This window comes from Drosophila mojavensis, unplaced genomic scaffold, assembly GCF_018153725.1.
Source record: "Drosophila mojavensis isolate 15081-1352.22 unplaced genomic scaffold, ASM1815372v1 contig_19, whole genome shotgun sequence".
NCBI lineage: Eukaryota > Metazoa > Arthropoda > Insecta > Diptera > Drosophilidae > Drosophila > Drosophila mojavensis.
The window spans coordinates 533,439-560,411 of record NW_025318726.1 but is presented as its reverse complement, the minus strand read 5'-3'; the positions used below and the strand labels follow the sequence as shown (position 1 = coordinate 560,411).

General features: G+C 38.5%; 1 protein-coding gene across 3 annotated transcripts; it reads right to left on the bottom strand.

The window, feature by feature from the left end:
- Positions 1 to 733: 733 nt before the first annotated feature.
- Positions 734 to 26,973, bottom strand: LOC6572558 (alpha-mannosidase 2). 3 transcript variants are annotated; one of them, XM_001998629.4, is made up of 6 exons: positions 26,650 to 26,973; positions 11,436 to 11,509; positions 6,309 to 6,869; positions 3,260 to 5,309; positions 2,648 to 3,191; positions 734 to 2,588 (listed from the first exon to the last, which is right to left on the bottom strand). In XM_001998629.4, exons 3-6 carry the CDS (start codon positions 6,759 to 6,761, stop codon positions 1,832 to 1,834), a joined length of 3,804 nt encoding a protein of 1,267 aa, XP_001998665.3. In that variant the 5' UTR covers positions 6,762 to 6,869; positions 11,436 to 11,509; positions 26,650 to 26,973; the 3' UTR covers positions 734 to 1,831. The 3 variants fall into 3 exon arrangements, with proteins under 3 accessions (XP_001998665.3, XP_032589657.1, XP_032589658.1); XM_032733766.2 differs by lacking the exon at positions 26,650 to 26,973 and adding an exon at positions 20,116 to 20,242; XM_032733767.2 differs by lacking the exon at positions 26,650 to 26,973 and adding an exon at positions 19,918 to 20,039.

The following is a 26,973-nucleotide window of genomic DNA, read 5'->3' as shown; positions in this document are numbered from 1 at the left end:
TAGCCAGAATTGAAGGAATTAATGTAAGTGAGGTAGGTTCCATAGTCCGTATACTAGAGGCATTTGAAACTGTGTCAAAAAAAATTGAAGCTTCTCAACGGCCAACCATACATTTAATTCTTCCAAATTTAAATAAATTACACAAAATCTGTGAAATCGATTACACAGATATTGAAAATATTCAAGATCTCAAGCTAAAACTCCAAACCCAAATTTCAATTACCATCCTTTCGAATTTATCTAAATATCACAACATAGCCCTATTTCTCTTCCCCCCCACAAACAAATTAAAGCAGTTCACAGACACTGAAAAGGATACTATAATAAATGAATGCAAAAACATAATGAAACATTTTCGTGCAGAAAGTATTGCTACTACTGACATCACAGAAGCAGAAGAAGATGAATTTGCTGAATATATTGAGCATCAGCAAGTTGATAGCACTACAGACATTATAGGACAGGAAATAGCCGGGTACTCGAATCTAAATATTGCATACCATTCAAACTTTGATGTCTTAGCTTGGTGGAATATGCACCAACATATTTTCCCATTATTACATAAAACTAGCTGCAAAATTTTCTGTATTCCAGCGAGTAGCGCCGCTTCAGAGAGAGTATTTTCTAAGGCTAGAAACTTGATTACTGAGAAACGCTGTTTACTAGCCACGAATCCAGATCACATAAATAAAATTATGTTTCTCAATTCTAATATGAACTAAACAAATAAATATATTGTATTACAAAATTACATAGTCTTTCGTTTGTTTATTATTTATGAGAAGGGTATGCAACCATTCGTACGCATAAAGAATGTGTTGTCGCTACGAAATTGCAACGCTAAATTTGCCGTGTGTCTGCCGTCTGGTTTGCACACACACAATTACATAGCCCTTCGTGTTTTCCTTTTTTTTTTTTTCGTTGCTGGCAGCGCAGCAACTCATACACTCGGCAAAGCAACTCATATACTCAGACTCAAACTTATTTATTCTTTTTCGCTCAATACAATATTGTGCATCCAAGTCATATACGAGCGCACTCACACACTCATACAATTTTCGTTTTGCGCTCGGTGCCACTCATCTCAATATGAGCATTGTTAATTCGAAGTCGTTTTTTCGGCACTCATGCAGCTCTCTAGTAGATATACATCTAGAATATATGTATATATGCTAGACTTATTATGATTAAGCTCTACTAATTTTACCTAGGATCAAACAGGCAATAGATTTATAAAGGAATTCCATTTATATAAGTCTTAAATTGAAAAAAAATAATAATTTAGATATTGCCTGTTAATCATAAATTAGATAAATGATATACAAGTTGACTAATTAGATCAATAGATAAACACAGTTAAAATAGTATAAGGTATTATCTGTTTGTCCTTTGCTAGACAAGTCAATTTAAAGAAGATATACATATCTCTACGAATCATCAACTGCTTGAATTGTTGATAACAAATTAAACATATTGCACAAAGTGTGGACCGTACAGTTTAGAATTCTATGGAGCTTACAATTGCTTCAACGGAATGCTCATGGGCAGTGAAATGGTCTATTGGATATAGATTCACATAGGTAGTTTTGGTATATGATAACTATGCTCTGGGCTTTGTACTTTGAAATCTGTGAGACGCGGAGAAGAGAGTACGCTGCGTAAATAAAGCTTAATGACATGCACTTGTCCGTACTTAAGAGCTACGAAAAATAAATCAATGCCTTAACTAAATATCAAATAAATACAATAAATATTTTCAATTCTGTTACACATGAGATAGAGGCTTCACTAGTTGCGGCCGTTGTCTGGGCTATTGGTCATCTGATGGGGCTTACAGTGCACCACTAAACGTTAGATTATAGGTGCGCAGCTCCATGGGCTCGAGCGTGATCTCTGCCAGCGAGCGTAAGCTTTGCCGCTGCGTATTCTTGGCCAAGCCCGTCAGGCTGGTCGCCTCGATGCTTTGCAGATGCAGATCTCCGAAGCGAACGGCGCCCAGTCCGTTGCCAGTTAGCGGGCACAGGCTGCTCATGTCCAGATGCTGCGAGCTGACGCTGCAGTCGTAGCCCTGGCGGTGCAGCACCATCAGTGCCGAGGCGGACGGAAACAGTTGCAGCTGTGGCTCCGAGAGTGTGCGCAGTGTCGTCAAATGGACGTCGCAGGGTAGCGCTCCGTGAGGCAGAAGACGGACGAGTGGATGCAGCGCCGCTTGTGGCTGCTCAAAGTTGCTCAAAAAGTAGAGATTTGGTGGATAGCGCAGTCCGTTAGCCAACTGTTGGGCCTGCAAGCTGAGCACCTTGTAGCTGGGCGGGTTGTCCACATGCTGGCTAGCCGGGATGTCTTCCACCAGCAGCCAAAACTTGTGCCGCGTCAGCCGACTGTCGACCACACCTTCGCCCATGCCGCGATAATCATCGTAGAGTGTGCGACGATCCAGCATCACCTCCAGCTGGCCGGGCTCATAGCTGGCGGCGCCCTGCGCATGCGTAGTGAGCAACGTCAGCCGCAGGCGCGCATCCTGCATGAATGCGGCCGACGTAATGGGGAAATAGTTGCCCTCGATGCCAATCGCAGGCACCTTGATGCGCCTGTTGAGCAAGCACAGATTACCATATGACTAATCGCAAGTACAAATGAGACTACTTACTGATGAAACTGGAAACCATTCTGATCCGTGTAAAATACTGGCAATTCGGGCATGCTGGTCTCTGTTGGATCCTTGAGCGGATCGCGTTGCACTGGCGCAGGCGCAATGTTATCTATGTTGGTGACCAGACGCATGAACAGTTCCGTTTCCCGATTCTTGGGAGGCGGCTCAAAGTCGATGTCATTCTCGATATATATGGCGGCATCCAGGTGCGTGTGCGTATTGAAAACTCGCACAGTATGCGCCATGAATGGCCCGTAGATGACCGTCACATCGCTGGCAATGGGCCCGGAGGTGATTATGATGCGCACATCCTCGTACTGCTCCAGCACATCCTTCTCGGCCTCGCTCTGCTCGGGATCCGTTTTGAACAGATATGCGCCCGAATGGAACTGCGCGCTGCGATAGGCCGCGAATTTGATGGCGCACTGCATCGGATGCAGCAGCTGCTGCTGCTGCTTATTTTTCCGGGTGATGGTCTTCAGGAAGCCGCTCTTCTCATCGAACAGCAAGCGCATGTGGCCATTCTCCAGCTGGATGTCACCTGGTGATGTGGGAGATGAAGAAATTATTATAGTGAAACTAAATCATGATATTGATCTGCTTGCTTACCGGCTGGCTTGGCCTTTGCCTCGAACTCCACAGGATTGGGCTTGCCGGGCGTTGTATTGCCAGCCTCGTTGACAGTCGCCTTCTCGGTGCAGTCGTCGCAGTAGATGGTGGCGATGTTGCGCTTGTAGTTGAACTCGTCCACCTGGACGCGATAGGTGGTCAGCGAGAGTGGCTCCAGCTCGGCCACAAACATCACCTCGTACTGACGCCTGGAGGTGCGTATGCGAGCGCCGATGCTCGACTGGGGCATCGCGTTGAAGCCCTGCTGTTCGTAGGCATCCGTGATGTTCCACACTGGATTGATCTGGATGTGCTTCAGCTCGACGCCGCGTTCATTGTAGATCCGCACGTTGGGCTGCTGCACTCGCAACGTGACGATCTCGATGCGCCGCTGTGTGAGCGCATTGAAGACCACAAAGCTGGCCTCAGCATTTTTGGCGAGCGGCACAGGTGACTCCGCATCGCCATCGTCCAGGTCGTTGCCCGTGTTAGTGGTGCCGCTGCTGCCGGCCTCGTCGCTACCCGCGGCGCTCGGATACATCAGCTGGATGGGCATCTTTCTGGGCAATTTGCTAAAGTTGTCGCGTTCGAATTCACTGATCAGGAAACCGTGCTGGTGCGAGCTGCTGTTCTGGAGCAGCAGCTCCACGCACGCCTCCTGCATCTTGACCATGTTCTGGGTGCTGTCGAACAGCCGCATCGCATAGTCACGCATCACCGCCGCCTTGGAGGTGCCCGTGATGGCGTCGTGGTGCTGGAACAGGCCCAAATTGCGCCTCGCATGTATAATTTGCTCATAGTTCTTCTCGTAAATCTTGATGGCGTCATCATGGTGCAATTGCCGCGCCGTATTGTAAGCAATCGTGAACAGAATCTCGGCAGCGCGCAAATTGTGCTCCAGCTCGGCGCTCAAGAGCTTGTAGTAGGGCCGTGTCGTGAAGTAGCCCGACCAGTAGGCGGGTCTGCCCTCCGAGAAGATATCCGAGTAGACAAAGAAATCACCCTTGAAGCTGGGGAACGCCTTCTCCGAGCTCATGCGCTCTCGTATGGCCGCAAAGTAATCGCTGGGCGTGCCAAACTTAATGTCCACGTTGTACAGCCGCTTGTTAGCCATGATGTGGCTGATGAGCTTCTTGTAGTTGCGATACTGCTGGTCCACCTCGCGCTCCTTGTTGTAGCGGAAGTCGTCACCCACGGGTATCAAGGCCACGTTGTGCGGGAACAGGGAGGCGGTGCGTGCGTATTGCTCCAGGAGCAGCTCTGCCTTTTCCTCCAGATTCTCATCCGTGATGTACTGCGCCTTCAGTGAGTATTCCGTGTACTCTCCGGGTATCTTGCGAAAGTCAAAGTTCAGGCAGATGGAGGGATGCGGTCCGCAGGAGCCCTTTATGGAGTATATGTCGAAGGGCATGTTGTGGGTCAGCAGCTTGCCGTGGCCATTGGCCGTGCGCCAGTAGGGCGTCCAGATGAAATCTCCGCTCTGCTGGCGAGCGAACCACTCCTTCCAGGCATAATGGATGCGCTGTATGATCGCGCCCTCGAACTGGGCACCGGACAGCAGATAGGGCACCGTGCTGCCGTGACCAAAGGGATCAATGGACCAGCCCACCTTGGGCGTCACATTCAAATTGTTCTTCAGCCACTGATGGCCCTCGATGAGCTGATCGAGCATGGGATAAATGTGCACGTTGGCCTCATCCGTCATGACCCAACCGCCGGTGGTGATTTCAATGCGTCCCGAGTTGACCAGGCGCTTGAGAGCGCGCTGCTTGGTGGGATGCGCCTGATCCCACCAGAGCTGCAGAAAACTAATCTCTGACCAGATGAAGGTCATGTCCTTATACTCTTGCATCTTGGTCACCAGCAGATTTAGTATCTGGCGCGAGTCCGATTGGAAGTAGTTGTAGAAGGTCTTCAGCCAGCCGGGATCGTTGTGGGAGTGCGGCACAACGATGACCTTCAGAGGCGGACGTTGTTTATCCTTCTTCTGCGCCTCGTAGCGCTCCTCAAAACCGCGATCCCAATACTCCTTCGAGCGCATCCATTCGGGCTGCGAACAGAGAATAGAACAATTGAAGAAATTACAATTGAAGTCTTTACTTAAGCTAAGATTTCATTTGACAGTTTCAGTTTAATTTAATGAATATGCTGTTTAACCGTTTAACTGGCATAAGATTAGATTAGGGATTTTAATAAACTCCATTCTATGTACTTATCGTTCATAATATTATGACTTAAACATGTGTAACTGGAACTGTTTTCTAAAATTAATTTATTTTTTAATGCTCTTTATTTCTAAAACCCCAATAAACAGATTTCCCGCTTAAAGCAGTGCTGCCCAGTCGTCGAATAATTTCAAAAGATATTAATCTTCTCGATATAGAGATGTATTTTTTACGTATTGGCATAGAAATATCCGTCATATCTTTATGTATATCCATTAAAATTTGCAACTCTAGAAAATAATAAAGGCATTACGGAAAATGCAGACAGACGGACAGTGCATAAAACCAATATATTTATTTCATTTTCGTCTTATTCTCCTACGGTACTAATGGAAAGATATATGTCGCAGGTTTACTAAAAGAATACAGAAAATTACTTTTAATCACAGTTAATCGACTAATTGAACTGCTTGCAAACATCCCGAAATTCATATTTGTTATCGTTAGCTAAGCTAGTCGTAACTAATGACAAATGAGTCGTAAATCCTAATGAGATATACGACTTGAAACGTAACATTAATAGCTAAAGTAACAGACAGCTATCCAAGTACTTTGTCGACCCAGTTGAGGGCAATTTAGTGAACTAAGGAAAGGAAACCCTTATCATTAACATTTCACTGAAAATGTACAGTAATTATTCTGTAAGAGCTGAGAGCCAATCGACAGAACGGAGAATGTAAGAGCTCAAAGTACAACATATCTGCTCTACTTCTGCTTCCTGCTGAAAGCCAGGAAATATGTGTGTAAAGGAGTAAACCAATTGAGCCGTGCAAAGCCGGATAATATACGCTAATTTAATATGAGGGCAAGCATAGCAGTCTTACCTGGAAGTCAAATCGGCTATGCTCCTCCGAGGCGGTAATGTTTGTTATGCTCTGGAGCAGCACGTAGCACTTATCGCCCCAATGCACATTCCGCAGCGACTCCTCGTCCACAACTTCGTGTTGCTGCGTGCTGGGATACATTTTTTTGGTTTGTTGTTGTTGTTGTTGTTGCTGCTGCTGCTGTTCCAGTTGTTGCTGCTGCTGCTCCTGCTGTTGCTGCTGCTGTTGCTGCTGCTGCTGCTGCTGCTCCTTCAGCTGTTGATGCTGCTCCATGCTAAAGCTGTTAAGCGCCGCCGCCTGGGCACGATTCATGCCCGCCGTATTGGCATCTGCGATGTGCGCCGGGCTCGGCTGGCCAATGGAGAAGTAGTAGAGGAACAGCAAAATGGTCACAAATGCCGACAGGAGACCAATGCAGCGCGCCGAGCCACGGCGAAAGGGCTTGAAAGTCATCTTGCGCAAGAGGATCTGGCGTCCAGATTATCCCAGTTGTCGTTGCAGTTGCTTTGTATTGCTTGGCTTTGCTTTGTGTTTTTGTGCTCGATTGTTATCTCTGAGCATCTGCAATGGCAAATAACAACAATAAGAATAATAATAACAAAGCTGAACATCATTAGCATCGTCATTATCATTTGTCAAATGGACAAAGAAAGCAACAGGATTTAAATGTGATTTTCAACAGAAATTTGCAGATGACAGGCAAGCAGACGAGTTGCATAAGCCAACAAATACTCTGTATATAAATATTTAAATTAAATTAATTTATTTATACCAAATTCATATATAAATATCAACGTAAATAGACTCTGTATAAGAAATTAGTAAGTCGTTATATAATCCCTACTCTATACCCTATTCGTAATGCCAAAACAGGGTATTTCTCATTGTAGTGCAGTTGAAGTACAATGAAATCATTGCATAATCCCTGAGTGGAACAAAGCCAACGTCTCGATCTCAGTTGCTGTTGCTCATAAATTTAAGATGTGCCCATTCCTCCCTGCCATCGAGACCACTTTGCCTCAATTCGAGAGCAAGTGCTGTAATATTTCACATCCCATTGAATATTTCATGCTGGCCGAGGCTAAGGAGCCGCTGGGTTGGTTTGGGACACTCCGAGACGTCGGAGGCGCCTTGCGAAAATTTAATTAAGGCACATCCCAAATATGTTTCGCATGTCTGATGAATATATATAACACAGATAAATATTTACTTCTATTTATACGTATATTCAGTTCCAGAAAGGACGCTTTACAGGACCTGCGGACCTGCGCATTTATGGCATAAATAAATTTAGCAATTTGTAAAGCATAAAATTCGAAATGCCAAATGCAATTAACGTTTAATAAACTAAAAATAATTCGTGTGTAAATGCGAGTAATTGTTGCATTATTGAAAATTACATTTAATGAAATATGCTAATCACATTGGGACTATCAATGGACGGAGAGACTGGGCGGAAAGGGGAGCCCGGATTGAAATGCAATTTAAATTTGTTCACAATAACGAAATGAGTTTCTATGTGATGCACACGCTTGTGAGAGTATCCAGAGTTCGCATTGATTAAATCTTTGTTTGCTGTATAAATTTCAGGCAAAGACAATACAATTTTTAAACAAAAGCTTAGCGTAACAGTTCACTTAGCCTCAGCTCGCAGTTGTCTAGATTTATTTATTTATTTATCATTTTGACTGAAATTAAATTGTGTCTGTATATGAAAACATTCACAGTTGAATTATAAGAAATTCAGAATATTTTTAAGGCATAATAAAATTAAATATGTATAATAAGTTAAGCGCTCCCACACTAGAGTACTAGTGATTGGGTTCTTGTGAAAATATAACAACTTGGTGTTCAATGAAATAATATATTTTATATAATTTGGAACAATAGGTCTAAACTCTCTCTAGTCCGAGTATAAACTGAACTAAATCTGTTCAACTGGTTAGGTTCTCCCCTTGAATGTCTGACTGGACACTCCAGCCTCCTTAGATTGTCGAAAGTCTTAACTAATATAAAGCAAATATATGTTCCAAATGCTTTAAAAGGCTTTTAAAAATTAAATCAAATTGTGATTAAAGACATCTCTATAAAAAAACCGGTACATATTCTATTAATTAATTAAAAAAACAGTACTTAAAATTGTGATCGTTAGTATTTAAATAAAATTTCTATTTAAAGAAACTGGCCCCCAAAAAACTTGATTTATACTACAAATATTTCAGAGAATGATAATAACAATTCAATGTTCTACATTTATTTCAAAAAAGTTTCAAAACGAATCTGTTGCACCTGCCACACTCAAAGGCTAGGAAAGCGAACTTGAAAGAATTATTCAAAGAAAAGTTCACTCAAAGCAAACATCGCAACTTTGTAATTATAAAGTACTATAAATTCATGGAACAGCATTACAACCAAATTTTCCACATTAATTTGACTTATTTTTTTTTCCTATATTTAATAAAAGTTCTTTATGCCACAATTTCTGCACTTGCCACACACAAAGTGCAGCAAAGTTGAAGGAAAAGTCAAAAAGTCAAGGCAGGCAAATTACGTTGCCCCCCAACGAACTTAACGAACCAAAAATACCAGAAATAGAAGGACTTGCAGCATATATTCAAAACTCAATCAAAAACTATTCGCACACACATACACCCATACACACACGTACACGCACAAAAAGTTGGTGAAAACTTTTGCCCAGTTTGACCCCAAAATTTGCAGCTTGTGCGGCGGCACACAGTTCGTATGTGTGATGGGCACATGGAAATGCATCACGCATTCGCCATGTAAAACAATTTTCAAATTATAATTTAATAAAGAAGTAGGCAGGCAGAGCGAGATGCAAATGTATGTATGGCAGCTCAATTTGAATTACATTAAATGTAATCTGTGCTGCAATGCTTCACTAGGCAGCCTATTCAAGAGCTGGTGTCGGCAGCAGCGCCTGGACCCCCTTAACCAATGTTTCAATTAGCCGCACACACACTTACACATATACAGCACACACACACACACACACACACACAAGCAGACAGTCACAGTCACAGCGTCAGCCCCTCGCATGCTAATCAGCGGCCATTAAGTGACGTTTGCTCTGTGAATACCCGCATCCCGTTCAGCCACCGAAAGCACCTGTCACTGGCTACATGCAAATTTCTCTCTCATTCTCTGTGTGTGTGTGTGTGTGTGTGTATGTTTTCCTCTCGACACGTTCAGCAGTTAAGTTAAACGCTGCGCCCTTCCCCCATGCCCCAGCGCACTTTGCCAACTGCATGACACAATGTGCTCAGTGTATAAAAATCAAATCAGAGTCGACTGCGTAATACTCGTTCAAAATGCATATAAATTGCAGAGTAACTTAGTACTGAAGCACTAGCAACTGAGCCCTTAGCTTGGGGTTATTATATCCATAGCTACGGCTGAAGAAATAAAGTCTAAAATCTTTGAATCAAAATATTTAATAAGATGACGGTAAACTTCAAAACAATTTCGTTTGGGTATTCATAAGACTTATAGCATATTTTTAACAAATCAACAATCAGTGAAGAATCCTACATATTTTCTGATTAGTTATTACATTTTTGTATGTTACGTATATGAATGCATTAAATTAAATCAGAATTTACAATTTCTAGTCAAATCTATATTTAAGTATTATACTATATGGTGGCATAATTCCATAAACTTAATATACCTCTAATCTTAAATCATGAGCGAGTATGAAAACTTTTGCTTAAGCTCATTAGAAGTGCAGTGGATGAAATGTAGGAGGCTTAACTGAAAGTGGAGCGGGAAAAAACACTGCGCGTGCTGCACTCCAGTTGAAGATCTCTCTCTTTTTTCATAGTATTTCTTGTCACATCTTTGGTCAGAGCCCCATTGACGGCACACAAAATATGATAAAAGAAAAATAAGCATTTATCAAGTGGCATTCAAGTCCCTCTTTCAATTGACATTGCAAAATATGTTTCGCATCGCTGCCATAACTTTTCTCAACTTGGGGTGAAAATATAAAAAAACTGTGAAATTATTTAAGTGGTTTTTCAGTTTAGGAGCGGAGTTCAAACTACTTTTGAAGCGTTCGACTCTCAACTGTTCTGTTGGCATTTGCATTTTAAGTGGGTTTTTCTAACATTCTGTTTTCATTCCCAGATTTGAAAATAAACTTTACTGAATTTTGTGTTTACAATAATAATTATAATAAATTATTGACACTTGTTTTTGTTGTATACTGAACTCATTAAAAATATACATTCATAGTAATTGTGATAAAATTTCTGAAACGAACAGAAGGAGGCGTGGCAGTGCCGATAGGGAACTGAATGGCTTTGCATGCAAGCAGTGAGGTAACGTCGATTGTAGGAGATGATTCACGTTGTCGAGGAATCATTGGTCCTGTTCTTAACTTTGATAAACTCCATATACGATTGTGAAATCGCAAGTACAAATCAAGGTGTTCATGCACATGCATGAACATAAAAATATGATAAGTAGGGGAACGTACGCGCTATGCACTCGACAGGTAGCATAAAATAGATAACATATGTTTCAAGTGTGAACTGTCAAACTGGGCATAAATTATGACCCTGACCCTTAGCGATTAGAATACGTAAGAGGCGAGCGCCGAGCATTACAAACTCAGCAATAGCATAAGAATAGCTAATAAACCAATGCGGAGTCTTACAAACTACGCGATAAGTTAATAATATGTAATAGACCAATGCTGAGCCTTACACACTCAGCAATAGAAGCACTAGATTTAATGGTTGAAATTATACATGAGTCTGGGTATAAAAACCCGGGCCCAGCAGAATAGAGAATCAATACGAAACTAAACACCAACATAGTAAAGTGTATTCGTACACAAGGGAAAAAAGTAAATTTGTTTTCTGAAAAAGTTTGTTTTTAAGTTATTCTAATTCTAATGCAAGAGAGTGTGCCTTGTGTTCATGGTGGTTTCAAGGTATCCCTCAGTCGGACCCTCCTATATACGTTTCTAAAGAATTCGCAAATGTTTATACAATTCATTTAAATGACAAATATGAAATAAATTGTGCAAGTCAGTAAATATAGATGTTTATTTATAAACTGTTATATATATTGTATTTTATTATATTGTTTACCTACCCACTAATTTACATACAGGTGAACTCTTTGTTAGTTGCCATGGATTTGTGAGAGGGAGTCAAAATCTTGCTTCTCTGAAAGAACAAAAAAACAGAATGAATTACAGTTTGCATAAAAGGTAATGAGAGGGCAGTAAGAGAGGGAGAAGTAGGCACAGCAAGGGATTAAGTTCAGGCAATTAAAGCATACTATGCTGTGAGGCATGGGAATCGCCTGGAAGAGTAATAAAAGCCAGTTCAATTATGATAATGCCAGTCTTATAAACCTATAATATGATAATTGTCTTAATAATTCATAAGGCAGCACTGTTATTGTATTTGTTGGTTAAAATAAAATTCCTTAATTTGCGACAAACTGTCAATCAACAAAATATTGTTGCTGCTTAATAAAAAACACACACAATTATGGAATTGCGAGAGATATTTGAATGTGAATAGCCAAATAATAAAGCAGAAATAAATTGGAAAGTTTCTATTTAAATCGACTGTCTGAAAGTTTGCAAATCAAATCGCTTGATGGAACATTCCGACTTATTAGTTGCTCGAGAGGGCAAAAACTTTTTGCCAAATTTGATTTCATCGCAAATTGCTCTGGCCGTAGCCGAGGGACAGACAGGATGGGGCTTTCAGTAACCCGTCCGGTTGAGGTCCTTTTGACGTCCTTTTGACTTGCTGACATGTTTGTCCGTTGCCGTTGTCGTTCTCGTTGCCGTCGCTCGTTTTTGGTTTGTCGCCCGGTCTTCTGCACAATATGCGAGTCATTCCAGCTTAAAATTGTTTCAGTTCGTGTTCTATACCCTGTTGCCATGATGCCGAATGGAATATGATGCCAATTTGGCATTGTGTGGAACAGAGGCAGAAAATTTACAATTCAATGAGTTGGACTTATTATAATTATTTTTGTATTATTATTTTTTGTGTCTTTTTAACTTTTTTTAAATTTTGTTTATTTATTAATTAAATTTATATTTAAGCGGCAAATTAAAATTGTTTCACATTATGTATTTATTTAATTTGAACATTTTTTTCAAATATTTATAATATACTGGATTAATATAATGTAAATCTTGTTTTAATTAAAATTTAATAAATGCATCAAAATATAGAAATATTTAATTATAAATTAAGAAATATGTTAAAATGAAGCATATTTTTTTATTTATAATTAAATGCTTCCATATTTTTGATGTATTTATTTAATTTAAAGTAAAACAATTTAGCCCCAGAGTTCAGCTTTTGCTTGAAATCTTAAAAAATTCTAGTTCACTTTAGGTCATCATAGACCACTTTACAGGGCATTTCCCAGTCGAGTTCCAGCGGGTTTTCAAACAGTTTGTCCTCGTATTTCTGGACTGCAAAAACAGTTTTGCCTGCACCCACAATAAGAACAACATCAACAACTGAACAACGACAACCTGAAAGCAAAGTCAAAACGGAAAAGTCGTGAAGTTTTTCTCGCCTGGCATGCTGCTGAGCTTTTCCTTTATTTTGCCTTTGTTTTTCCAACCACAAAGTCAACGCATTGCAGTTCAGATTTCCCATATGCAGTTTTGTTGCTAAAATGCATTGATTTCTGGCATTCCTGTTGCAGTTGTTGTTGCTAAACAACAAAATCTTTGCAATTTTGTTTTTGAGTTTTGCATGTTTCTGTTTTCAATTTTCCTTTTTTTTTGTGGGTCTACCCGAAGTTTTTGAGAGCTCTCGAATTCAATTTTTAACTTTGTTTATCAGAGTTCACTGTTTGTTACGCACTCCAAATTGTTCTTGCTGTTCGTTGTTTTGTAAATTTGAGGGTAATAATTTTGAATCGAAAGGGATGTGGCTAGCAGGAAATTGAAAGAGTTGGCCAACATGAATTGAGAGCGATGGGTTATTGCTCTGGCAGACTATGCATATATACATATATGAGAAAACTAAACTGAATTGAAAAAAAAAAAAAAAAAAATAAATAAACAAACAATATTTAAACTAGTTCAAGTAATCACCGCTTGGCTGTGGCGCTAACGAAGCTCGCTTTTAGCCGGATAAAGTTTGTACATATGTATATATTGGATATAGTGAGATATTCTCTCGTATATTTTAGGGTTTCGCTCCACTTTAATCGCAACTTTGATAATATAAATAAATAACAAATGGCAAGGTCTCAAAGCAAATGCAAGTTTGACAGCAGCTAAACTTAGTAAAACCAGAAATTTCGTAAACAATAACAGCAATTTGCGATTAATCAATTGCAACTGCACTTGAAAGCCAAATTGGGAATTTCCCAAAAGTTTCCGCCGGAAAATCTAGCAGCGAAAGCTTCAAAAGCTGTGTGTGTGTGTGTGTGTGAGTGAGTGTGTGTGAAGGGCTCTGCCGTTGACATCAGCATAAAAGCAGTCTGGAGCTCGACGGAAAGTTGAAGATTTTAATTAAACAAAGCAGCCAAGCACTGAAAATCGACATAGACTAGACATAGCGGAACCGGTAATAGCGCTTCAGATAGTTCAGCTCCTATCTTCTGCTCCCAACTATCTGAGGGGCTAAGCTGGGGAGCGACTAAGTGTGTGGGCACGACATGTGCGCTAAAAAAAAAAAAAAAAAAAAACGAAAACACATAACATAACCGAAAAGACCCATTAGCATAGCCAACGACCCAACAAACAAGGTAAAAACAACACGAGCTAGTATTAAAATACATATACCTATGTATTTACATAAATATACATACATATATATATGTTTACAATTATAATTATGTGAAACTAGAATATAAACTTAAAAGTATTTGGATTTTAAGAGTTTCTTATCTGTTCTGCATATGAGATCCCTTTTGCTGGCATACTCTATATGATGTATGCCGGTTATTAAAGATAATCTCGGCCAACTCTTTTTGGCGTCCACCCACTGCCAACATTTAACTGTGAAGCAACAACAACAACAGCAATGCTAACACAAAAATTGCTTTATGTCGATGTCAGTTGCAATTGAGCCAAAAGCAGCTTAAACGAACTGAACAACAACATTGGCAAGGGACCCCAAAAGCCGTTAGACGTGCACACACACTGATACAGCTACAGCTAACAGATACGATACATATATAAACAGGCACACGTATACTTACATATGCATGTATGTATGCGGATATATGTACATACATATATCGAAATATGCACGGAGCAATTACAGACATTGGACAACATAAAGTCACAACAGACCAGCAGAACAGTTAGTCATTTTTACAACGTTGCTTTCTGACACATAGATGAGAACAACAACAACAACTACAGCATTTAAAAGGGTCACCAACCGCACCGCCAAAACTTATGCACAGCGAGAAAAAAGCTTAACCGAAGTCTGTGATTGAATTTTGTGTTTAACCTGACAATTTTGCAGGTGTTTCATTCAATTAAAGCCATGGGAAAAAGGTTAAAATGAATTTAAGACAGGTGTGCATGTGACATGCCATAGGAGAACTTGACATTAAAACAAAATTGATGAACTAAAAGATAATAAGTGTAATAAGTAGTACATAAGCATAAAATACATGTGAAATATAGCATACTGGGTAGAGTATCTGTATATCTGTTATTGCTTAAGCTGAGAAATATATTTTCAATATATAATTATGTTTACATTGAAAGGCTATTTTCATTACCACCCAAAACTCAAAAATGGCTCATATAAATTTGACCCAAATTATAATATTTCTGCTGCATAGGGAAAATAGTCTGTATAACTTTATTTTTTTCTTAAATTATTTTATTTATTAATTATTTATTTATTGATTTTACTCATTTATTTATAAGAATGAATGTAAAATTAAAATTTATTTTAAATTAAACTCAGGCTACTGGGCTTGAACTCTGTAATTTAAATAAGTTAACTTTATGCAAAATGTTTTATAATAAACAGAAACAAAATTTTTAAAATATATAATATATAATGATGTATTTGATATTTAAATATAATTTAAATATATATTTAATTATATATTTAATTATATTATATAAAAAATTCCTTAAATCATCCAGTAAATCTCATCCAGTTATGTCTTCTAGGGCTAGAAACTTCAGATTTAGTTTGTAGAGCCTCCAATTACTGAGCAGACATTAAAAAATTAATTTAAGTGTTTTTGCTATGTATACATTTTTTAAAGAAGCGTAGAATGATTGCATTATCAGTTCCCGCACGGTTTGGGTATCTTTTAATCGAGCAGTCTCGATTAAAGCACTCTTACATCATTTCATATCAAATTCCATATATGGAATCTACATATGTAGATGTATATAGAAAATCTAAAACTCAACCTACGGCCAGCAAAATATTTTATTGAAATGTGTCTATTTGTCTTCTCTTAGCTTCCTTCATGCAATCAGGGGCCAGCTGCAGATAGTTTTTTCTTAAAGAGCTGTTGTAAATCTTGTTTCGTTGGATCCATTGCAGCTGCCTTAGCCTGGAGAACTGCTGATCTGTGCTTCGTTCATATACATATATGTAAGTGTATCATGCATAGCCAGCTTCACTTTACAAGTTTTTGCCTTGTCTTGCACATATGTATTTTTGGAGATTTAGCAAGCTTTGTTTATAGCTGTCCTCTTAATTGAAACTTATGCATATGACATTTAATTTGCGTTTATGTAAACTGTAAAATGCTGCTCTGAAATATTTATGCAACTTTATAGCAGCGCTAAATTGTACTCAAGGAAATAAAATGCACAAATCCCAAATGATTCAAGTGCGAAGTTGTTGACATAATTTGAGAGTTCTTAGCATAGATTGCAGCCGAGATTTGTTTGTGGATAAGATACGAAGCATACATGTCTGAATATAATATTAGCAAAGCAAGAGAGCCGTAAAGTAACGATGTTCTTGCCATATTAGCATATCAAGTTTCTCGACAAAAATTCACAGAATGAATTTGTGTTTTTCTTTAGCCTCTCATTCTGTCATTTTGGCATTTGATGGCGCAAGCCCACTTTCGAAAGGGGCAAAGTGCTGGCGTTGGGCGTTGGGTGGCAAAACGATTACCTAATGGCTCTTGTCTTGTTTTTCTTTAGTTTTCAGAACCATTAAATCGACTCGGTCTCAAGTCATTGCGGCCATAACCCGCTTCTGTCCACTCACATTTGCTAATGGCTGCAAAATGGCCTGTGAAAGTGGCTGGCAAACATTTGCATAAAGACTTCCTTGGTAAACAACGAATTTATAAATTAATTATTCACGACATATAATTATATGCATTTTCCAATGAAAGCAAAGAAAGCAAAGAAACGATTGATTAAGTGGAAAGTTAACGGCTCTTTAAAGAGCATTATTGCCTGAGGCGATATTGAAATTTAATTTAATGATTGAACCACAATTAAGAGATTATGTTGCTAAAGCAAGAAAGCCAATTGATAACTATAAAAAGATTTCTACAAATTATAAAAAGTTTTCGAATTAATAAAATAAGAACAATGTACAGCCTCCTACTTTTATGTTAATTTATGGCCAACTAAAGTCAACTTGAACTGTTTGCAGCAAAGAAAACTAAAGTCCTACTTCAGCTACTTGAACTTCTTTTCATGCATTTGCATAATGACACTTTACAACACTGACAGCCATTTAAGAGCCGACTGCTCTGGCTCTGCATTCTATGCAAATAGACGAACCCATTTCGCCAACTTCTTGTAAATTCGCAGCTCTTAACTGGTAACAATTAGTGTTTCACGAATTAGCCAGCAAATAAACAGCAACAAAGTGAATTCCAGATGCTTTCGACTCACTCAGAGTGTATCTGGCATTCATCCATTTGACCAGAAATGCCGAACTGCTGGCTTTAAAGCCGGCCAGCGGGCCAACCAGTGCTGCAAAGCGCTGATAAAGCATAAAAATGCCTGGTCATAATATTTGAAACGTGAGAGTTTTACATTGTGGACTACTTCACGAAGGGGCGTGAAGAATTTTGCCTCTTCTCTTGCTCATTTCATTCTGTGGAAAAAACATACGCAGAGGCATGGCTAAAGAAAATTTATTCCTGTTTTTTTTTTTATACATACATATACCCTTGCCGGCGATATGACGCAATCGTATGAAGCTCAACTGATAACAAAAGTGAATACAGCTTATATTTATTGATCAAATTTATATTCGAGTATTATTATTTATATCAGAGTATGACTTTATGTGAGTGCTAGTTTTCCTAGATCTCTGTGCCCATAGCTATAGATATAAATAAACTGGGTAAGAGTATCTTAGATTCCACTAACTGCACTTAATTCAATTCTGTAATTTTCCGCTTTTCCTGGCGGCGTTCAAACAAAAACAAAAGACCTGCCAGCGACGAGCGAAAACAATAGAGCCGTTTATTGCATTGATTATGAAATTTTTCGTTTTATTATTATTATTATTATTATTATTATATTTTTCCTCATTTCATGCTGTTTAAATGCTGGGAAATTACACACACAATGTTGTTCTACACATATGTACAAATATGTATAACAGGTTTACAGTTACTTATCATGTAATTATATACACAAACATGCGTGTGTGTTAACCTGACGCAACTCTGTGGGAACTGAAAAATATTTGACTTAATTCAGATAGTTGCCTCATTATTATTTTTTGGTTTCTAATTACGTTGAGTGTTTGATTTAATTTAAAGATTAACGTGCTCCGAGCACACTCAAAGCCACTCGATTTAACAGTGTCTCAATGGAGATTCATTCATAATTAAATCCATGATATATCTCATATCTGGAAATATACGGAGTAAAAAAGTTTCTTGACAACTGAGTAAATCAATGGACGCCCATTAATCAGTGACTAACAGGAACAAATTCATGACATCAATTGCAAAACAAGGTCTGTGGTTCTGCACTAGTGGGAATAGATGTACATAGTATGTATTAACTGTAGCACGAAACCGTAACAAACATTAAAAAAATAAATCAACAACAAATCGACAAACGAGTACCAAATCTATTTGATCAACTCATGATTGCTCGCTCAGACCCTTCCCTGTGTTACGCATCATTAGCAAACTAGCTGAAAGAGTTGCGCTGCCAGGGGATAGCCGACGCGTAGGCATCTATGGTACATACATCGCGAGAGCGTGACCAAAAGCTGAAGCCAAAGCTGACAGCTGATATAATGATTATATGGCGCGCCGCAGTTTGTATGGTAAAACGATATGATTGCATGATGACGTGACATATAATAATGTCTATTGAAGAGCCTCATAGGCACAGCCGCAGCCGCAGTCAGAGCCACAGAAACTCCAACGTTAGACAATGCCCAGGCAAAAGACAATATTTCAATTAGAGATGTGCGAGTAATAAGAATAAAAAAATAATAATAATAAAAATCATTCACTTTTCAATATTAGCTGTAATACAAAAGAGAAAGCGAGTAGAATAAATAAAGCCTATCAGGGTCACTAGAGAAACCTTAAATGTGTCGTACTTCTCTCACGACACGCACCCATCTCTAATGTCAACCTTAGTGACATAAAAAATGAGACGCCAGCGGAAAATTGACAGCGCGCCAACAAAAACAACAACAACAACAACTCAGCAAAGAAAGGAAAAAAACTATTCGATCCAAACACGCGGGGGAGCTGTGAAAGGGGCACCGCAATCCAAGTAGTATGAAGTAATGGAATAAATGGAACACAGCATGCACCGAGAGCGCCTCGTGGGGGAGTCTAGCAACTAATTTTAGTGACACAAGTTATTAGCCGGCAGCATGAGTGTGTGTGAGTGTGAGTGTGTATGAATATGTGCACGATAATATCAAGGGATTAAAGTAAATATTGTGATACGGATAATCGATAGGCCAGCATTGAGGCCAGGCAAAATAAAAGAGATAGTAAAACGAAATTGTTCAATAACTGAATTACTATATAGACAGATAGAGACATTATTATTCATACATTATAAAAAAAAATATAATATTAAAATAAATCTTTTGAATATACCCACAAGTAATAAATTTATGCTAAACGCTTTGAATAGATATATACATATTAGGGAAAGTAAAGCACATAAATAAAAACTTTAAAATAAACTACAAAACGTTATGGAAGCAAAGAAACGAAATGGAAAAGTGCCAAGGATTACAGGAAGCTGTTGCAATGAGAATGAATTTAACAGAGTAAGAAAAAATTAATGTGCAAAGGAAATTAAATAAACAAATGAAAACAGTGTTGGGGGAGAAGGAAACGGAAGTAGCTAAATGGATGGCACATCATATCGTGCTTGTGGATCAAAATTTATGTACCACTGGGCTCTCCCTGGAGGCCGCCAACCACCCTCACCTCACCTCACCTTACCGCACACACACAAACACACCTCCGCTTGCCAGATTTAAATGCACATGTTATAAATGCCAACTTACAGAAAAATCAGAAAAGTTGTGCTGCAACTTTTAATGCCGTGCCAGCGAGTCCTGTCCAAGGACAGCAAAAAAAAAACACAAACATAAATCAAGACTAGCACAGACATATACACAAATACACTCACTTGCACTGTGAATGCCTGCTATAAGGAATTAAAGAACAATGTGGCAGCGTGAATGCTTTTCCAGGAACCAAATTCGCGCTACTTAATGCTCCAGCAACTGCGCGCTGAATTTGTTTTTGTTGGACGAATAATTAAAAGCACGGCACAAAGCACTGCAAGCACTGGAACACAAAACGTTAACTCATTTATTTCGCTTACAATTTCGGTCTAAATTGTAGTGTACGTCCTGTCCAAGGGCTACGATAAGAGCAGCCGTAAACGACTAATCAGCGCTCAGCCACGCTTCACGATTCCGCAACTCCACAGCTCTGCACAACCGTCAACAATGCCGCGCGAAACGCAACTGAACGCAGCGCCCGAGCAAACGTACGAGCCGCAACAATTACGACGGCGACTTCGAAACTTCACTCATTGGCTCGGCTCCAAAGGCAACAACAACAGCAGCGAGAGTAACAAGAGCCAGAGCAACAGCTGCTCTGCTTTCGGCTTGCGGCTTGCGGCCCGACAGCGTACGCCTGCCTCGGTTAAACAGCGGCAATGCGTTGGTTATTCTTGTCTTTGTTTCGCTTGTGCATTTGTTCGTGCATTTCCAACTGTAATTTTTGAAGTCTTGATTTGGAGTGTTTAGTTGTATACACACACACGCTAACACACACCAGCTAGGATTCGAGTTCGAATCACAGTCTAGTGCTTAATTTTGATATTGGTATAGGAAGAGTAATGCAAGAGCAATGCTGTTTGCTTTTAGTTTCTTGATATTCAATATTAATATATTCTTTAAAGTGCTTGCAAAATTTATAACTAATGTTGGTCTATAATTTAGATAGATCTGCTATATCAATTTGAGAAATTTATCCCCCCATTTGAGTTACAGTAAAGCTGTTGTAAAGTTCTTGAACCTTGTTGCCTATGAGCCATTTAACTTGGTAAAGTACTCGTGCGGCAACAACGTGGAAATCTTTACCATGGCATTAATCTGCGAACTGCTTAGCGCTGTGAGTACATGCCTTCTGGTAGATTGGCAAGGCTCAGGGGTGCACCAGGTTCGCTTAAAGAGGGGGCTTAGCTGGGCTCTGTTGAGTGCAGCAATTAACTGTTAGGGAATACCTGAAAAAACAAAAACAAAAATCTGCAAGGGGGCGTAAGTCGAAGCAAGAGGTAGGCAGAGAACGTGAGATTGACAGAGCGAAAGAGAGGGAGAGCTCAAGTGGACCTAACAGCAGAAACAAGCAAATAGCTTAAGAAACAAAGAATCAAGTAACTTTTAAGTGGAGAAGGTCGCCGTTTATTGATCGCGGGCGACGCGAACGACGCAAATGATGGTAAAAGCAAAAGTAAAAGCAACAGCAACTGCAGAAGCTAAAGCTAAAGCACAAACCAAAACAGACAGCAAGAGAAGCGCCCGCAACCGGGAATTGGCACAGGCCCTTGAAAAATCCATTGAGCCCACGCAAAATGCGACGCGACCTGAAGATGACGACCAAGTGCAAGTGGCATTAACTGGCGAAAATGGGCGATGGCTAAAAGCCGCACACTCGAACGCCCTACACACTGTAGATAGTGATATAAGGATGATAAACAGATAGATATCAAATAGATCGTTTAAAATCAACTACAAATCAGATCAAAATAAATAACTTTGAAACTCAAAATTTGATTTTGTGTTTTTACTTAAATACTAAGCTCCTTGAACGTATATTATATATATAATATTATATTTATATATTATTTTTTATTATTTATATATATAAATGTATATAATCCAATCAATATAAATCGTAACATTTAAACTTTTCAATTAAAATAGTATATACTCGTATACATACATATCAGATTTTTTTATAAAAAAAAAAAAAAAAAATAAATAAATAGTAATAATAATATTCATATATTGATATTGTATATACAATTTTCTAAATTTTACATTTTGATCCTATTTTAAGATTAAATAAAAGTAATGTAAGTATCTCAGGCCATGACATGACAAAGCTAAAACATAGCTGATGAGATATAGACGGTAGCGTAGAAGAACTTTTTGAAGGGCTTCGAAAATAGATAGAAAGGTCGATAAAAGTATATAGTATGGGGATTAATTTGAAATCCATCGATTATTTTTAAATAAACCCTTTTTACTTTTTGAGCAGACCTCGTATATCTACCTCAGTTTTAAAGCTGAGGCAAAATTATAAGGTGATCATCTACACATATCAGTTGGAACTTATATAATTATTATGATACTAAAACTAATGCGACGTGGAAAATGAGAAAATATTGGTTTTGGAACAAATCTGCCGTGGCCATGAATATAGTAGTGCATTCAGTCACGCCGTTATATATGACTATTGACTTTGATTTTTCAAATATATAATTACTTTTTGAGGATCTGGGCCAGCCAGCATATATGTATGTTTATATAAAAATTCAAACAGTGCTTTGTTGGCTCCTTACATAAATTGATGACTAGGCTCTTTGGTGTGCAACAAATGGGTCACGTCAATGCCCGGCAATTGGTAGCAGCCCTACAAACGACATTCCTTTCAAGAGCTGTTTTTTAATGTGCGATGCAAAAAAAAACATGTATTTTGAACAGCTGGCGGCTTAGCCAAGTTACCAAAGGCTACCAAAAGGCACTGAACCAAGTGCCACAAACACATCAGAAGTGAGAGAAGTAACAACATTGCAATCGGCTATAACCGACTGCATGATGCCTTTTAGAATTTGAGTTGAACGAATTGATTTTGTTGAAATGCAAAATAAATATTTCTTTTATGATTTTTGAATTTTATTCATGTGAATTGCAAAATAAAATATTGGTAAAAAAAATAAGGTTATAGCTTGATTAGTTAATCTTTAAGACATAGATCACATATTTCATGTGGTATTTTTTTGGGTAGAAAATGTAAAGGAAGAATACAAAAACGTGAAATGATATTTATTATACTGTCAAGTAAACAGTATTACACCAAGCCAATATACCCGTTGTGGATAGAAATAAAATGTTTTTCAATTGCGCTCTAGTCAACTGTTGCCAGTGCGTCGCTGTGTACAAGACCAATATATATTCTTTGTCAATTTGTCTATATAGGGTATGATAATCGGCAAGTTTACTGTGGCAGGACATTTCACTTGACTTGCAGGTCAATTGCACTGCAGTCGGCAATCGAGAGTCGAGAGTCGACAGTCGACAGTCGACAGTCGGTCACTGTCCTCGTTCACGTTCACATTTTCGTCCCCAGTTGGCAATACACTTCGGGCCAGTTGCAAAAGTACCAGCAGAGCAGAGCAGAGCTGCACTCAACTAAAACGTAACGGTAGAAAAGAGCCAGTCAGTGGAGCGTCAGTTCGTCAGTGAGCACTCGAAGTGCGTGCAACGTTTGTCAAATTGCACCGTTTGCCACTTTCTGTTCCCATAGCCAACAAGGGGAATTCCCCTCCCCCCGCCTGGCCACAAACTCCCGCTCTGCCCCACTCTTTCGCTTGGCCCATACCAATCCCCAATATAGCCGCAGCCGGTAGCCGCATCGCCAGCAGTTGACAAAACCCAACCAAGCAGCCAACAACAACAACAACAACAACAGCAGCAACAACAGCGACCACAGCATTTGTAATGGAAATGAAAATTCCTGCATTGAAATCTCGTTTTATTTGCTTTGTTGCCGTCGTTGTCGCTTTTTTGCGGTTTGTTATTGTTTATATACCCTTAACTTTGGCTAATATAATTGCAAGGCGAGCTGAGATTTAGTTTAAGAAAGTTTTAAATCCCACTTAAAGAAATCAATTCACAATAACAATTAACTGATTTATTACAGATTAGATATATGTATCTATTAGATTGGATATATATAGATATATATAAATTTCGTAAATTTAATTTCAGTTCCAATTGTAATTTAATTTAAGACCAAGCTGAGATTTAAGGTAAGAAATATTTAGCTAATGCATTAAAATGTATTCAAGTAATTTAATTAATTTATTCAAGTAAGGGTATTTCATCTTCGGTTTGCTACAGCCAATAATCATTCTTTCGCGTCCGTCTGCTTGTGACATTGCCCATCAGTCGTTCTCATTGCCATCGTTGTTTCTCTTATTGTTATTTTAACTGTTGCACTTTTGTGCGCATTCCAAGCTTTCGGGCTGCATTGTATCCATTAAATAAGTTTGGCTTTTTCGTCATTCCACTCACGAGCAAGTGTAATGCCACCCAAAAGCGAAACTCAATTGGTAGAAGGAAATGATTTTTATTAACATTATGTTGTTGTTGTTGTTGGAAACGTAGCACTTAAAGGGGATTTTTGCTGTTACCTTTCTGCTGATTCATCCAAAAACAAAATTATTATAATAATAGATGCAATAAAGTAAACATTAATTAATATTTTCTTTGGTTGTGCGTTTCATTCCGTTATTCAGCGTATCTATTTATCTTTATCTGGCAATAACTCAATCTTCTCATCATGACAAACTATAAAATTTATGAGGTCGACACATTTTATAAATAGAATTCAGCTTAATACGAAAGAACCAAAAGAAGATACTAAATCTTGCTATCTCTCAACTTGTCTCCTGATAAAGAATCCAAAAATGAAGAAAAAATATAAAAGAAAGGTCAACAACAAATCTGAAGAGTAAATAAAAACAAACGAAAAAGTAGAAAAAAGAAAAATATATAGTTTAAGAACTTTGTAATTCCGTTATAAAAAAGTATTTTATTTTCTAAAATGATTATTCTACCGCTATATAAAAATATACTATACAAGTTTATTTTTTATATATTTTATCTGTTGTTCAGCACCAAATGCTTAAAGTTCATTTCTTGCGTGTTTAACTATGATTACTATAAGCTAGATTAGCGTGTTGGCATGTGGTATGTTGGTTCCAAATCGTTAATTCACAATTCGCTAACAACAAAATATTATTTTTTACAACATTTTTAGCGTGTCACTGGCAAAAGTTGTTCAATGAAGCTCAATTATTTAGCGCAACCCCATGAAGGTATACCAGATGCATACCTTAACTCACTCATAAAATTATATAATACTTTAGTTTTATATTTAGAATATAATTTATAAGTGAATACAAAGCAATAGTGATTACAGGGTATTCACTAGCTCAGCAATCGCCACTGATTCGGCTTTAATTATTTGTTTTGAATGAATGGCAATTTAAATGAACAACAATTTCATTGTAGTTTTGTTTTATATGTACGCATATACATATATTAAACTAAAATTATAACTGCAAAACAAATTGTTCTGCTGAGTATCGTTTATGCCCGGAAACATTCTAATTCCTTAGAAGCTGATAACAATTCCAGAGTTTCGCTTTACCAATCTGCATTTGCCTATGTTTGACCTTGGCCATGCACTTAGACGAAACAAATTTGTTTAAATATATATACATATACATACATATATGTACATACGTATTTGTATATGCCAATTAGTTGGCTCATTACAAAAACTTCAAACGACCAAACAGCAAATGGCAATTACAACAACATTTGCTGATAACAGTTTAAGTAATTCTCACGTTAGTTTGTGCAGGTAAATGCATATTACTTTTGCCAACAACAAATAATGCGAGCCCAAATATGCTTATATACAAAAGCTGATATCCATGATGATTGTATACATACATTGATGATGTTTATATACATTTGCTTATATACATATGGCGACATACCAATTTCTATCTGAATTACAAAAACATCAAAGAGCAACAACAACAACAACAGTAAGAACACCCGACCCAAAGCAAGATTAGAAATGGGCAACAACGTTTAAGAGCACAAATAACTGTGTAGTTGCTAATGGAGCCGCTTGGGGGATCGACGACGGCGACGTCAGCGGCGACGGCAGCGCCAATAGTGTGTGAAAAAGGGTCAAAGAAAGCAAAGAAAGGGAATGTATTTGTCTGCGTAGAAACAAGTAAGACAAAAGGGGAAAGTACATTGCGTTGCAAAAACTGAAGAAGAAGAACGTTTATAAACATAAAAAGCGGCAACAGCAGAAAATCAATTTAAATTGAATTATACAATAAAGCAATATAAGAGATGCAGGCAAAGAATTGTTGAGAATTGAAGTAAGACATAAGAAAACTGAATGAATAAATGTGAATGCGAATGCGAGTGAGTAAGCAAGAAAGCTAAATAAAGATGAGCTGTCGCGACGGCGGCGGCAGCGGCAGGGGCTGCTGCATAAATTAAAGCCACAGCAATTTTGTAACAATTTGTAAGAGCAGCAGCAGCAGCCGCAGCAAAAAGGAGATGCAAATATTGTGGTGTGGCCAGACTGTCTGGGTTTCTTTATTTCTTTTTGGGTTCCACAAAATTGCTGATAGTGGCGGTGGTGGAGAGAAAGTGATAGACAACCTTGACGCTCAGCGTCAGGTGCGTTGTAACGGTAATTGAACGCAAGTACAATCACACGCACACACCCAAACGTACACACAATAGCTGAGAGAAACACACACACACATACACAGCGTTTGCAGCAATTTTAATAATTTGATTTAAGTCAGGCAAAATTTACAAATTTAGTTGTCTTTCGTCTGGTGAGTTTGTGTTGCCGCTCAACTAAACTTGAATCCGGTTTCTTATTTTTTTTTTTTGTCGGATTATAAACAGAGGGTTGAATTTGAATGTGTGCGTGCGAGTGTATGTGTGTGTGTGTTAATGTGTCTGTGTTGTTAGGAAGAAAATACTATTGATTCTTGAGACCTGCCCATTGTACGAACCTTTTTGTATAGCCCTGCACTTGTTTCAGTCACTTTTGGTTAATAAACTTTTGCATTTTATATTATTTCAAACACACACTCGCAAATATGAACGTGCACAGAGCGTCGCGTAATCCTTGCACTAACACTGACGTAAAACCAAAGTTACTGATTTGTCCATTTACTTTGAATGTTTAAATCTTGTTAAGCGACCGTTATAGACGCGGTCTCACTAGTGTATTTAATGTTATTTAAAATGTAAACATTACGCTTAACCAATTAAAAAACGCGCAGCGTGCCCATCATAGGCGTCACTGTTGGGCAAGACTAAGCGCGAGACTGCTG